General features: G+C 36.6%; 1 protein-coding gene across 1 annotated transcript; it reads left to right on the top strand.

Moving 5' to 3' along the window:
• The first annotated feature begins 1,746 nt into the window (after window positions 1-1,746).
• LOC114521792 (nischarin-like) lies at window positions 1,747-15,169 on the top strand. The gene is made up of 23 exons (XM_028542332.1): window positions 1,747-1,955; window positions 3,097-3,180; window positions 3,400-3,582; window positions 3,871-3,919; window positions 4,760-4,855; window positions 5,022-5,089; window positions 5,409-5,501; window positions 5,600-5,695; window positions 5,994-6,131; window positions 6,303-6,371; window positions 7,103-7,229; window positions 7,405-7,463; window positions 7,608-7,736; window positions 8,295-8,333; window positions 8,411-8,497; window positions 8,835-8,898; window positions 8,969-9,102; window positions 9,623-9,739; window positions 9,866-9,945; window positions 10,094-10,230; window positions 10,388-10,619; window positions 11,670-12,639; window positions 13,637-15,169. The coding sequence occupies exons 1-23, from the start codon at window positions 1,869-1,871 to the stop codon at window positions 15,128-15,130; spliced, it is 4,632 nt and encodes a 1,543-aa protein (XP_028398133.1). The 5' UTR covers window positions 1,747-1,868; the 3' UTR covers window positions 15,131-15,169.
• Window positions 15,170-16,004: the final 835 nt, after the last annotated feature.

Raw genomic sequence — 16,004 nt, 5'->3', positions numbered from 1 at the left:
GTTTTTTTGTGGACAAACATAAAAGCCATGGAGGTGGTAAGTCGTAAAATTATTCTTTAAGTTGAAATTTCAGTTTGGGTAAATGGATTTAAAATTTTCCTTTCAGGTACATGCAGTACGGCTGTATATAGTGCCTATAAAAAACGCGTAACTTGTGTTTATGGGGCCATACACTTTTTTGTAATTTATATTCAAAACTTATACTATGGAACTTTGGCTATACATGCACATACAGTTTCCATGCTATAACCATAGAAACCACTACCAACATGACTGCATTATACAGCATAGTTGCAGAACCTTTCTTACCTATTTCACCTATTATTGAGATATAAAAGGAAAATAATAATAAAGTAATTATTCTGTTTTAGCAATACAACAAGGAGTGTAATTCGATGCTAAAAAGCGTAAAAATGCTAGCCAGGTACGTGAATTGTTCGACTTTCTAAAATGATAATAGAACTATTCAAAATCTAAGATTCCAAACTCTGTTTTTTAAGCATGAATCCTAGTTTGACCGAAAGGCTGAAAGTCACGTTTAAAGAGAACCTGGAAGAGATGGGGCGAAAGTTGTTGTCGGAATTATATAAACTAAAGCAAAAAAATGATGAGTGGAAGAATCAACATCGTGCAATTAGACTTAAGGGTAATGTACTGCATGGTGCTGGTAAAGATTTTGGCGAAACTAAGAACGAAGAAAAGGTTACTAAATCGAATATGTATGATAAGAACCAGCCAAAGGTGCATCAAGATGCCTGTTTCAAACTGAAACAGGGAAAAGTGGTTGCTCAAATTCAAACTAGTAATGAAGAAAATCAAATCCAGGATCCACTTAACGGTGCAAAGGCTACCATTACTCAAAGTTTAAAAACTTGTGATCAACAAGAGATCAAGACTGAAAGTGGACTTCAGAATGATGTGCCTCAGGAAAATAATTATCAAACAAATCCTGACCAGCAGGATAAAATATTGCATCCCATAGTATGATCTATTAGGCAATACACCTTCGTGATACGGAAGAAATGCATGAGCCTCAAACCTTTTTGCGCGTGAAGTTTGCTAATATTTAAAAAAGATTGCGTGTTAAGTTAAATTAAAACTTAGTTTCATACGCCGTGTTCAAAAATACATTAAAAGGATTAAGGATTATCAGGAATATTGTGATTGAGATAATATTGGCTGGAATGAAACATGAACGATCTCTGCGTATACGAATGAACTTGTAACATCCATTGTGTGCTAGTTAGTCATAGAGTTTTCAATGCCTTTAGGCAGTGTTGTGCCACGCTGTGACGTTTTACGTCAGATGTGGAATGTTTTATGTGATTTTTGGAAATATATGGCATCACAGTTTACGCCTCTTTTCATCCATTGTATCATATTTACACCAGGGGCCCTTAATGGGGAGATTATTGCGGCATTTTGTGTATCGTTTTGCTAATAACGGGAGCCCAATGTTTTAAAGGGTGTACCTAGCCTCCCGATCGGCGGAAAAACTAGAGAGAACTTAAAAGTCCGAGGTATATGCTTGACAATGCTATACTTTCTCGCTTTCATTGCCAATTAATGCCATATTTTCTCGCGCCAGGCCGAACTTTGTAAATCAAAGAGGCAAATAACTAGAATTTTTGCAAAAATTGATTATAGAAATGTTTAGTAATTAACCCAGGAGATTCACCCCGGGTAAAAGCCCCTAGGTGAATAAACCGGTTAGCTGGTAGTTGACCTAGTAACATTTTGTGCAAGTTTGCGAGTGTACAACTCGTACAAATTATACAAATATTTGTACATTTTATTGGCTTTTAAAAACAAGGCAATGGGAAAAGATGTGTCAAACATGCAAAATATTTGAAAATACCACTTGACCCATGGAGAAATCCAGTGAAATTTGTCTAAATTCTGATAAACTGAAGAAGATATCGATTCCTTCTACCGGTTTTGTAGAGAATCATGTGGTAACGATTTTCTTTTTGAAATACTATAAAATACACATTTCGCGTTTCGAATAACGTCAAATATTCTAATTTAGTATTATATTAGCATATTTATACAACAAATTTGAAATTTTGATTCAATTAACGAATTTAACTATGTGGTTATGTTAATATACATGCTTTCGCTTTTTGTGAAATATTCGAATTATTATTATGATTAGGAAGATCACTTTGCATAGGTTCATAATTTTTAATATAGGTGCATTTAATAATAATTTACAGTACATCAAATACAGGGTAACAAAAACCCCACAAAAATATTGAAATCACCCATATTGTGCATCTATATTAAAGTACCCTGTTGGGACCCACAAGTGTGTAAATGTTTGACATAAGCATTTTTACGCATGAATACAGTATAACTTGTTTGTACCCACAAATAATTTTTATTACTAAAAATTACAATTTACAGATATGGATAATAAGATTTAAATTTACAACATATCATTTTTTTCTAGCAAATTTTGAACTTTTGTAGGCCTATTTGGCATTTCATAACTTCTGTACGTCAATCCCCACGAGCAAGTCATTCAAAGTTTAACAATACAGTATTTCAATTGTTTTGGGGTTTTTTGTATTTTTTGGACACCTTGTATAGCAGCTAATGCATGTATAGTGTAACTTCTTGAACATTTAGTGTGAATTTAATTGACGATGAATTTAGACAATGGCCATTTCTACCATTTCAAGTGATCCTAAGCCAAAATGCTGGAAATTCCATGACCAATGCTACACGGCCAAAAATTGATCAGGTTGTCGCATCAGGGGTGAACAATGCTGTGCTGTATCCTGTGAACAGAATTGTTAACAATGTTGGTGAACCTTGTTGAATCATCAATGTTGTTGCAATCACAATGCAATTTCATGCAATATTGGTGTAACAATTAAGTTGCCACAACCTTGATGATTCAACAAGCTTCAACAACATTGTTAACAGTACTGTTTACAGGGTGCAGTAGAACATTGTTCACTCCAGTTTTTAACAACTTGCATCGACATGATGATTTTAATGTGTGTATGTATCCGGTGTGGAGTGCATAGAGTGCCCACAGGTTATTTGTATTGATACTTCAAGTCTCTTAACAAATCTCACTAATTTTAGATATACAGTATTGAAGTATCATTGCATGATTATTCTTGGACAGTCAATAGAAGGTATCGAGAGTTTTGGGAGCTTCATGAAAAGGTTGGTTATAATATGTTATTATGCATACTTGATTACTTACTTTGCATATTTACCATAGCTGGTCATTATAATTACCAATCATTATCATTGCTATACCTTCAATTTGTAAATGATCAGGTCCTAGTCACAATCACAAATGTAATAATACCACCAAATAATTATTATAATTGTCAATTTAACATAGCATTATCACAATGTCTATTCATAAACATTTCTTAGTTAACGGAACAATTTCCAATACTGGAGAAAACCACATTCCCTCCTAAGAAACTATTTGGAAATTTTGATCCAACACATGTTGAAAAGAGGCGTAAATGCCTTGAAGATTACTTGCAAAGCATTATTGCTCACTTGGGAAAAATTCCAAGACCACTGCAAATATTTCTTGAATTTCACGTTTATGTAAGTAAGCTCTGATCATTTGTAAACTCCAGTTTATAGGTTATGTGCCATATTCCAAGAAACAGTGGTGTAAGAAGCAGGATAATTAGGGAGGGGGCACATTGACTGTAAAGACAATCAATTTAAAAAGAAATTGATCATGCAGAACATGAATATATGAATATGCCGCCCCCAATAATCCTGTTTCCAACGCTACTGCCATAAAAAAATTTGTTTCACTAGTAAGACCAGCCAACTGTAACTTTTCAGCTTTGTTGAAGCTTGTAAAATATGTTGAAATTATTTAAGGATGTTCTTGCTGTGACACAGACACTTGCTGAGGAACTTTATACAATAGGTTTGTGAAAAACATTGTTTTTGAATCAATGAAGAATTCAGTGAAGCATTGTTTTGAAACAATAGTCAGGTTCCTAGGCTAAAGAATGGACTAAAACAATGTACTGGCTAGAAGGTTGCATGAGCAGCGAACTGGTACAGTTGGTTTTTAAGGCAGACATCATTGGCTGGTTAGGAACTGGCAGACAACATGGAATATGTAAAAGTATACAAACACCAGTGGTTTTGACTCAAGTAACTCTTCTAGAGTTGACTATAGTACTCATCATTCTACTGTCACGTTTGCATTCGAGATATCCGAGTCGGTTAGAAAGTAGAGGAATGCATTAACCATTAATTCCCTTGTGAAATTGCAACATACTAATCTAAACTACCGAACACCATCTCTGAAACTGAAAGTTTTTTTTTGTTTTCAACAACCGCTATCGGTTGTTTTCAACTACGTAATTTACTGATCTCAGTTGGAGTTTGGAGTGTAACAAATTACGGATACTTTATTGTTTTGGTCGAGCGTAAAATCTTAAAATATGCATAAGATTTAATTGCTTTTATGCAAAGAGAATCGCCCTGCAGTTGTCCATCATTTGAATAAAAAAGCGTCAGTCACAAAAAAACAATTCGTCAGTGGCCCAAACAGAAGCAGTCGTCTTCTTGAAAGGCTCTGTTCCAAGGGATGACTGATTCTGCTAATATCACTTTCTGAATGACGTATTGATAAAATTTACCATCATCCATTTTGACATGAACCTAGATACGAGTCAAGTCTTCAAGTCGCTCTTCATTTGCCACTTTTATTCAACATCTTTATACACAGTAAAAAAGTATTTTCTTATCTTTCAAGGTGACACTTTACTTGCAAGGGAAGAACCGTTTGTGTTTACACCGCTGCAGCTCTACTGCATTTCCAGAAGATTGAAATTACCTCTACCAACCTGTGGTATGGTGATTAGTTTTTCTTAATAAAACTATCATAAACCTGATTATAGATTTGTTTCATGCAACATTACTGACTCTATATGCATGGCTAATGTGATCGGGTAATGTGATTTTGTCGGGTAAATGAGTTTTACCGCGGTAATGATTTTATAATTGCAATTTATAAGGTGGTGAAGGTTATCATTATGATGTTGGCAATTTGTATGATATCGTCTATTGCTTACAAAATCTTGAGGTAATGCTTGTAATACTCATATTTCAGCTACACGCCTAAAAACGATCAGGTTGATGCAATATTGATATGAACAAGATGGAACAATGTTGTGCTGCCCACATTGTTCAGACTTGTTATCAACATTGGACAATACTTTCAACAATATTGTTCAATGTTGTTGACAAGTGTGAGCAATAATGGCAGCACAACATTGTCGCATGCTGATAAACCGCAGGCTCAAAGTTTTTAACCGTGTAAAATTCAGTTGGTAATTTCACCAACAATCGGATTCCTTAGTTTACTTGAAGTTAGCACGGTTGTTTTTTCCCATCTCTTATAGATCATGGAGGATGACAAGCATAACTTGAACAATTTTTCCGATGAAGAAATCTCATTTGATTTGTCCTTGTTCAAAAATCTTAAAACATTGCAGGTTGGACACAACTTGATGCAGTTAATAAAAATCTATCTAAGACACGAAACTATGTTTGAAACCAATTATACGAGTTCAGATTCCTTAAAATTTTATAGATATCTAAATGCAACATTGAATCATTGCGAGGCACGTTTCATCTGCAGGAAAAGCTTGAAAAGCTTTCTGTGCACAATTCGTTACATTTACTAAAGGTGGGTTAAAATGTTTAAAAAAAACAACCTACTAGTGTTTTTACATAATGACTGAGGCAATGTGCACACGAGCGTCGTTTTCGAGCGTTTTCAAAATCGTTTTGGTCTATTTATTGTTTGGACGCCCTTGTCCACACGATCCAAGGAAAAATATGCTTAATATGTTAAATTAGCTTCAACTTCTATTGAAAATTGGCGGTGTTTTGAAACCGTTTTGGCATGAAAAATTGAAAACGCTCGAAAACGTTACCGTATATAGCGTGAATACTCATCAGCCAAAACATGTTTTTACGATTAGGAGATTCTCATTGACCAAAATGTTTGGACTCATGGTGATGATGTTTTAAAGCAAGAATGTTTTTCCGTTTCGACATGGAAACATCTCACAGTGATTGATTTAAGTCATAATGATATACCGCACATGGATGAATCTGTGGTAAATAAAGCTAGTAATGGATGCAATACTGCATGTAGACCACCACTAGTCATAGGACGAGATTTTGTACAGTTAAAAAACAATATTTGTAATACCATTTAGATTTAATCGTAAAGTCGTTGACAGTTTTAACTGCATTTTTCTATAGAATATTCACTTGTTTTTTTTCAGACTTTACTACATGAAGTAGTGAGAATGGATCTTTCCTACAACAAAATAAAAGAGATAACTCATTTACAGGTATGTACTGGCCTTTTCCCAGGGCTCCTTTGTCGTTACATTTTATATGAGATAGTGACATTGCATAGTTAGCATGGAATGCGTTTTTGATCATGTGATAAATTAAAAGCCTATATAATAAAACATGAAGTAGGGATCCGTTCGTTCCGTGGTCCCAAACCTGACCCGCCTTTGTGAATCAAGTGACTTGGAGACATGAATCCAATAACTTGGTCGTTTGGCTAACCTCTTCTTCACTCTTAAGGCCCACGCAGACAGGACGCGATTTTGCAACGCAGCGCGATTTTTCCTAGTTTCTTATTTTCCAAAAGCAAATTAATTTTAAGCTATCATAATATTCTTGTAGATTACTTAACGATAATGCATTTTGACTGCTCTGGCGTCCATAGATTCCAAATTTTGCTGCCAGAATTTAATTTATATGCTTCTGAAAACTGAAAATACGCGCGTTGCCGCATCGCGTCCGGCCTGTGTCGACCTTTAAAGCTTGTTTACATGGAGCGAATTATCCAGTTGAAAACTGCATATAATGAAAGACTAATTAGGTTAAGCCTTTGATGTGATGGGCTTTTTACCTCGCCTAGCCGGGATAACTCGCTCCATGTAAACAGGCTCTTAGAGGGGGAGGGGAGAGGAGGACAAGCTTGGAAGAATTTTCAGTTGTTGATCAATGAATGAATAATGAGTAATGGCTAAATCTAACTCTTATTGGTGAAGACGATGTTTTGCAGGGCCTTCCGAAACTCGCAGAACTGAATTTATCTTTTAATGAGATTGACAACCTGAATGCTGTGAATACTAAACTTGGAAACATCACGTCCCTAAGACTTGCTGGTAATAGGCTAACCAACGTTGGTGGTGAGTGCGTCATATTTCACATCAATTATTTACGGACAGGTTACTTTTATGTGTCAGAAGTCAGAACCATGATCAGAGATGATGAAATGCATGTACATTTGAAATGTACATTTGCTAAATTCACTGAAATATTTATTATAACAGTGTGAATTTAACAAATTTTCCAATCCTTTAGATTTACCGAAGATGTTTTCTCTAGTGAATCTTGATCTTAGTGAAAATTCTATAGGTGATGTAAGTGAAGTCGTCTTACCAGGTGTTTCCAGGAGGGCAAACAATATTCCTTGAGTAAACAATGCATTCATTTTTAGTTGACTCTGACAACGTGTGTCATTTTCGCTAGAAAGTTATGATACATAGTGATTCGCTACTTGATAGATTTCTGATGTCATGTCACTTGCTCGGCTACCGTGCTTGGAAAATCTGATTCTACTTGCAAATCCTGTCAGACACACATCAATGTATCGCCTGCAACTCCTGGCCGCGTTTGACGACCAACTTTCACGGGCAAGTATTTAAATCAGTTTCAGTCAACTCTCTATAATATTGAGTTTTATTTGAGTGAATTGAACGAAAGTTTTCAACTTTGCCTGTCACGAACAGAAGCAAGCCATAAACACTTCACTACGGACATCACTGGAAATGCAATTTGAAAATGCATAGTATTTATGATGCATAGTAATTGTGTGATACTATGGATCTTCCGGGGTCAACAATTGAATGTAAAGGCCCATTTACACTTGAAATTTTCGCTGTACGATTTTCCTCTTTTGATAGATGTGAACGAGTGAATTAGTTACTGATGTTCAAATAAGAGCTCTTATACATTAGTGCATTCGTAACTAATTTCTTCTTCACATCTATCAAAAGAAGAAAATCGCACATGAAACCGCAGTGTAAACGAGCATTAATGGCATTGGCATAGAGTATAATACCAAATGATAAACTAATAACGTATGAAGAGGCATTGTGTTTCATATTCACGCATGTGCATCACGCTACGGTGCAACCTGAGGCTTCGAACGAACGAGTTGATCATTTCCAACACGTGGCTATTGTTTTTAGATATGCCTTGATCAAGTGGTTCCAACAGAGAAGGAAATTGTAAGTCGAACGGAGTCTTCTTTGAAAAACTTGCATTCTCGATGTTTTCAACTGAGCGTTTGTTTTCCATTTTTTAGAGAACTGTGATACAAATGCTTGCTGAAGAAGACGAATATGAGTTTGTGAAAATTGATGATCCTACAAATATAAGTGGACATAGAAAGGCAAGTAAATAATAGTAGAGAGAGGCACAACAGGTTGGGTATCTTATGTAGGGTACCATGTACATATAGTATATGGAAGGAACAATAGAACAGGGTAGGGTGCAGGAATAAAATACGGCATGGTAGGGTAGGGTAGGGTATGGTAGTGTAGAGTAGGGTATGGTGGGGTATGTAAGGTAGAGTTGGATAGGGTAAGGCGTATTGAGGTACTGTATAATAGGACAAAGTAGGATAGATAGCTACAGTGAGATAAAATCTGTGATAAAAGGGTGGGATAGGGTGTGTTAAAGTACGGCATTACGTTGTGGCTGATATGGTATAATTTGTCACGATTAAGGCACCTAGACGTAAAGTGAAAACCAAACCTCCGATCGTGTTGGAAAAAGAAACTAAAACGGAAGGTAATAAACAGTAATTCTAATAATTTTAGTTACTGTTATTAATTATAATTGTGAGTTAAATCTGTTTTAGGCCCGTCGTTAGCTGTACAGAAAACTACAGACACAGATGAGGGGAAGGAATTTCGTGACAAAGTTGATAAAATACGTAAATTAGGGGGCGATGATTGGTTAACATTGTTGAATGAAATGCAGAGTGAACATAAAGTATGACATAAATTATTACGAAATACAGATTCTATATTTTTATATAAGATACAGAACAACGGTAACCCAATGTCGTAAAATACCTGAAATAAATTTATTTCAATTCGGCTGTGGTGTAGTCATCTTCAGGAACGCTACCTTAGTCTGTTGTTATTCAATAGACACTAAACTGTTAATAGAATATGAGTCATTGAGTTTTTCTTTTACATTCACGCTGTATGACACAGCGATTCTCAACCAATGGTTATCATCAGCTTTGTCAATTATTTTATAGTTTCTTAGTGGCCAACTACATACCAAACAAAATATCAAATTCCTATAGAATTATTTTACAACCTAGAGTTACTGTTGTTTCCTTTTGTCCTGAATGAATCATAGACTCTGTTTTTTCATATTTTTTTTTCAATTGAAAACAAACGCTGAGTTTGTTATGATTTTAGTTTATTTCCTGTAGTTAATCTTGCTACTGATTAGACAACCTTGCTGAAATAAACGTTACAATCTTTATCTCACCTTCAAGCATCCAGGCAAGACTAACAGTACTTCTTTACCTGGAAATGCAGCGTCTGCTTGTGTGAAAAATGGAGCTACTACTTTGCCTTCCTCGGCTAAGGATGTGAATGGACAGCAATCAAAGGTAGGTTATATGGTCTTAATAGTGTGCTTGATCTTTATTTGTAAAGAGGTGGGGTGGGGTAAGGCATTTGGTGATGTGGTCATCTGTGGAATTTCAGCCACAAATTGTTTGGTGTTTTGTTGTTAGAGTTCTACTGCGCTGCAGTTTGGATTTTCCCCCGAGCTTGAAGATCTTGTGAAAGTTACTATAGAGAAGGATAAAGATGTGTAAGACCTTTTCCTTTATTTATATGAGGGTTTATATGTGCTGAAAGATGTATTTATTTGTACTTAACTGAATTGTAAAATACGAGATAACCAGTCCCAGCTACAACTCAGGCTTGGCAAAATTTCCAATTTTAACAACGTTTTTTAGTACAACTGGAACGTTTTTCGTGAGGATTGAAGGTGATGTCGGTGACGAAGAGAGAATGGTTGTCGTTGATTTGAAGAAAGAAATTTTAATGGCGATTGCTCTCGATACTGTGGAGACATATGCGAAACACAAACTTGGTGAGTGAATTTTAACTAATGTTGGAACTCTGCAATAAACATCAATTTATAAAACTTGAAAAGGGAACTGAGAAAGTTTCCAACAATGATCATATTTATTGATCTTTTATCATTGTTCTGACCTGAGGAACCTCACACATTATCGTTATATTCTCAGCTGATATATCAAGTGTGGATATTTTGGAATCTTCGGGGTGTTGGTATGTAGATCTTTTACATGCAGAACACAAAGAATTGCGTCGTCATGCTGATCTTCACGTTGACAGCGGTACAAGCGCCTCCAAAGCTAATTACAGACATGTCGCAAAATATCGCATGAGGTCGATGAAAGATGCCACTGAACTGTTTGTATTGCTGTATAAGTTTATTTGGGACTCTTTGAGCGAAAGGTAAGGGTAAATTATGGTGAGACATACAGGAATGAAATACAGTATAGTTAGACGTACAGTATAGAGGAATGGCATGCGGTATAGTGAGACATACAGTATAGAGGAATGACATGCGGTATAGTGAGACATACAGTATAGAGGAATGGCATGCATTATAGTGAGGCATACAGTATACAGGAATGACATGCGGTATAGTGAGACATACAGTATAGAGGAATGACATGCAGTATAGTGAGAGATACAGTATAGAGGAATGACATGCGGTATAGTGAGACATACAGTATAGAGGAATGACATGCATTATAGTGAGACATACAGTATACAGGAATGACATGCAGTATAGTGAGACATACAGTATACAGGAATTGACATGCATTTAGTGAGACATACAGTATACAGGAATGACATGCAGTATAGTGAGACATACAGTATAGAGGAATGACATGCGGTATAGTGAGACATACAGTATAGAGGAATGGCATGCATTATAGTGAGACATACAGTATACAGGAATGACATGCAGTATAGTGAGACATACAGTATAGAGGAATGACATGCAGTATAGTGAGACATACAGTATAGAGGAATGACATGCATTATAGTGAGACATACAGTATACAGGAATGACATGCAGTATAGTGAGACATACAGTATACAGGAATGACATGCAGACTGATGCAGTATAGTGAGACATACAGTATAGAGGAATGAAATACATTATAGTGAGACATACAGTATACGGGAATGACATGCGGTATAGTGAGACATACAGTATAGAGGAATGACATGCAGTGATAGTAAGACATAGAGTATAGAGGAATGACATGCAGACTGATGCAGTATAGTGAGACATACAGTATAGAGGAATGAAATACAGTATAGTGAGACATACAGTATAGAGGAATGAAATACAGTATAGTGAGACATACAGTATAGAGGAATGACATGCAGTATAGTAAGACATACAGTATACAGGAATGACATGCAGTAGAGCGTTCAGCTTGCAGTCAGCATTCAGCTGCAAAAATGATGATTTCATACTTTACATAGGCCTTCAGAGAGATCGAACTCGGACCCCTCGCAGACACCACAACGGACAGTCTCAAATGACGTCACGTCATTGTATAGCAATCCTATTGGACTACCACCTGATTTACTTTCTAAATTCCTCAGCTGTAAGTTTGGTTGGCCAATAGAAAGCGAGCTTACAGAGTCTGCACGTCATGCAACAGAGACTGTAAGAGAATGTGTGCACGTGATACTTTGGCTCAGCTGTCTTCCGTACGCTTTACCAGAACACGAATTTCCAGTTTGCCTCATCCTGACGAATATGAATATACATTTATTTCATCTCCTCAACTTTGTCACCCCACCAAAAAAGGTTGAAAAAATGGACGAAATACTGTCATTTATGTGTTGTCTACCGCTGACAGAGATGGTTAGTGTTAAAAGAGGTGTTTTCAATTTGACATTTCGCCTTGAGTTTGCAAAGCGTGCCACACTCGGTACTTTCACTTTTCTCACCCGTGATTCGGAAATGACAGAAGCGTTCATCAATGTTTTAAAAGAATTGACAAGTGGAACGACACCAGTGATATTCAATGACGACTTCGTTAAAGAGGAAGAGTTAAGACTTGAGAAACTAAAAAGAGAGATCGCATTGTCTTGCGGGAAAACATTTAAAGATGACGAATGTGTGCTTATATATTCTGTGGTTAGGGAGCTTACGGAGGAGACTTCATCAAATGACAACCACGCCCTTAACACCATTGAGATGACGACATCATCAACTGAGAGTCATATATCGAGAACGCGAAGTTTGATTCTTACAAACAGGAATCTTTTCCTTTGCGAAGAGGACCATCTACACTGGCCGTTGCCTAGTTACGTACGTTTTGCACCATCAACCCCACAGTGGGTGGTTACCAAGCACGATGACATAAAGCATTTGATTGGGATTGAGGTGTATGACGTCATGGGTGGGTGTACGTTCGTAGGAAGCAGCGGAATGTCCTTACTTTTAGCTCTTTAGCTACCAAGATAATTTTTTCCGATTTTTGAAATTTTTGGGAAGTTACATAGAGTTACTTATAATGGGTATTTTAGTGCAGTTAGATATACAAAACTATATATATTTAGAATCTGCAGAACAAGGTCTTTAATTATATGCATTCACTTTTATGCTAATTAACAAGGTATGATGTCACAAGTCATGTGCTTATTTACAAATAATAAAATTTTATGCTAGAAAAACTAAAAATTTAAATTACTTTCCCTATAAATAATTAATGATGCACAATATCCCTACAAATGCATCAAAATATCAATGTCCTATCCCTACCGGAATAATTAAAATGGGTTATCTGTATACATAAGTTAACGAGCGGCCAGTTATTGCTGAATAATGTGTCATCACATTCTTCCCAAATTGGAATTATTTTACATTGTTCTATAATAATCTACCTTACACATATTTTTTATATGAAAAGAACTCAAAACAACTTTGCAGAGAACCTATCACACTTTATGCAATAGTTTTAAAGTTTTTGTGTGCTTAAATGTTTAATTTTCGACTTTCTTGTACCTCCAAGATGCACATCTTCCACACTTAGGATGACGACTTGGTGCTTCTCTCAAGAGTAAAACATTGTCGTCGTTAGTGAGTTGTAACTGCACTCATTCCTATGTCTAATGCTTCCTTATAGTCTTCAAATGCAAAAGATTCATTTTCTCTGTAAAATTCCCGATCAGAAACTAATATTTCGCTTAAAATTTCGTCTAATTGCCAACGAGAACTTGCCACCATTTTGTAAATCCAACATGGCGAAGGAAAAATAACAAGATTTATTGAAAATACTAAGAATTTCGAAATAAAACGTGAAGAACTTCATGTTAGCTACAATATATGTTAACTATAGTGCAGAGACCCTTTCAATCCCTTTTTGTCCTCAAATATGGGTAAAATATCCACATAAATCCCAGCAGGGTCGTTAACGACCCTTTTGGTAGCTAAAGAGTTAGAGAACAACGCGCGCACTTGCGAAGATTTGTCTGGCATGACCGGACACGAATCCCACAAGATAGAATGCGAGTCACGCAAGACCAAGACGTGGAACGTGATTTTTAAACTTAAGGAAGAACGGGAGCAATTTCAACGGTCGCTCTCGAAAATTTGGTCATACTACTTTCATGGCGATCTTAAAACTACGGAATCTAAACCGATCCTTGCGACAAATATTCGCCACGTTCCCCGAATCGACTTTGCAGCAGAATTCTTTCAAGAAAGGTTGCCTCCATCTGGACTAGATTGCCCTGAAAACCGAACCAAGAAGAGTCATCGTCGTAATGCTTCCGGCCAGTTTTCCCCGACTAAACACTCGATGAGGAATTCAATGCAGGTTTTACATAGTGCAAATGCTGAAATATTAGAAACGTTTTTCATCGAAATATTAAGACAAAAGTCTGGAAACGATACTTTAGAAACACTCGTGTCTTATACATGGACAGGCTGCGTGGCATACTCCAACCCCTCGCGAGAGATCCACGTATGGCTAGTCTTATCAAGTACAAAGGTTTACATTGTGGCTGACGTTGAAGATCGTAAGATTATAGGCGCTTCTCAAGATGTAGTTTTTGGTACTGGAAACAAGTTTTGTTTTCATTGGCTAGCACTGACATGGTTACGCCAGGTGTGTGTCGGCTTCTTTGATCAGACTTTCCGATTGGAAACAGATGACCCCGAGGGTACTTTTATTTTTATCACACGTGATTATCAAGTGACTGGTTGCTTTTTAGAGAACCTCACAAAAATCTTTAAAGAGATTGGTGACGAAGGGCCCCCTCCAGTCGCGTCATCTGACAGCTCTCCGAGTATCTACGACGCTTATCCGAGCAACTCGAATGCGGACATCGATCACTCTTCGGTAAAGAAATTCCATCACTCGAAAGGTGTTGTGCAATTCGTTTATACAAACGATGATACCGTTGAAATTTTAAAGCATACTATTCTAGGATATGCGAAGGAGTCGGAGTACTGCGCCTCCCTAAATGATATAGATATCTATGGAAGTATTCTTGTGTATCTGCTAATGTTTCAAGTTGTAGACGGCAAGAAATTGGCTCGCACTTTTATTGTCTTCGACCGTGCGCTGTGCACATGCGTGGAAAATCACGTGAACTTCCCGCTGCCGCTGTTTGTTAAAGGTCTGCCCATGGGTTCACGTTACGAGGTTCAGTGTTTGCGCCTTATTACGGACATTAAAAGAATCGAATTTAGTGGTTCTAATACACAAGATTTTACTATTGTATTCAAGAAACAGCGGATAGAGAGTGAGACTAAAATCATGACTGTGGATGAGGGTGACGTTAAAAACAGCGCTTGTCGTGTTGGAGAAGAATGCTGGACTATGGTAGCGCAAACGTATGAGGAGAAAGAAAAAGCGCTAGGGATAATTTTACGATTCTGGAAAGAGCATGTTGGCGAAGACTTGCCTGTTTTAAATATTTCATAAATAAAAATATTCGATAATATATACAATTATATAGTTTGTGACAGCATAATATATAGTTTGCTTGTTCTGTTTACGTTATTCTTGTGTGATTTTCAAAGACAAATCGCTGGCAACCAGCAATTGTGGTTGTCGTTTCTCCCCCCCCCCCCCAACTTCGTACTCAGGGAAATTTCAAAAATCAGTGGTTTTCTTTCATGGCAAGAACAAGCAAATAAGTTTTAAATGCCCCGACATTTTCATATGTATAAAAAAAAAGAAACCGAAAGAGGTGTTGCAAGCGTAAAAACTGAAACAGTCATCGCAAAAAACCCACTAGTAACTAGTGGGAAGCTCCCGCAGGAAAACGCCGGTGTTTGTGAAGTTTCAACCCGAAAATCTAATCACTGGTTTACAATTGTGCACTTCTGTTATTCTGTATCGTTATCAAACAAAAAACTATTATTACAGCTGTGAAATGGCCATTTTGAGGTTTAAGGTTGGACGATTTCAGACGATTCGTTTTTGTCGTGTGCAAGCTTTAAATCTTTTGTGCAAGATATATTTTTTTAGTATTTATAAATCTTTTTTCCCAACCAAATTTGAAACCTAAAGGCTGTTTTCCACTTACGCGTTTTTCATACGCACGTACACGCACGTAAAAGTCTAAATCCTTGTACATGCTACCTTTGAAAAAACCAAGTGAATAAATCGAAGGAACTTAGTTTTCTGCATATTTTAGTATGCATTAGTTGACCTAGATGTTAAATAATAAAAATTTAAAAGCATTTAAAATTTTCCGTACGTGTACGTGCGTATAAAAAACGCGTAAGTGGAAAGCAGCCTTAAGTATTGAGAATTGCGGCTAATTATTGAGAAGTTTACCAATTTCTGCGGT

Source organism: Dendronephthya gigantea, unplaced genomic scaffold (genome assembly GCF_004324835.1).
Source record: "Dendronephthya gigantea isolate DGI-Jeju-01 unplaced genomic scaffold, DenGig_1.0 000021F, whole genome shotgun sequence".
NCBI classification, from domain to species: domain Eukaryota; kingdom Metazoa; phylum Cnidaria; class Anthozoa; order Malacalcyonacea; family Nephtheidae; genus Dendronephthya; species Dendronephthya gigantea.
Note: the sequence above shows the minus strand (reverse complement) of the source record. Positions and strands in the feature narration are given on the sequence as shown.

Excerpts from the sequence above, each read along its gene's own strand:
- LOC114521792 (XM_028542332.1), top strand. The coding sequence starts at position 1,869 with ATGGAGAAATCCAGTGAAATTTGTCTAAATTCTGATAAACTGAAGAAG. Across the intron at positions 5,696-5,993 it reads ATTCGTTACATTTACTAAAG|GAGATTCTCATTGACCAAAA; the intron begins GTGGGTTAAAAT and ends TTTTACGATTAG. Across the intron at positions 10,231-10,387 it reads ATATGCGAAACACAAACTTG|CTGATATATCAAGTGTGGAT; the intron begins GTGAGTGAATTT and ends TTATATTCTCAG.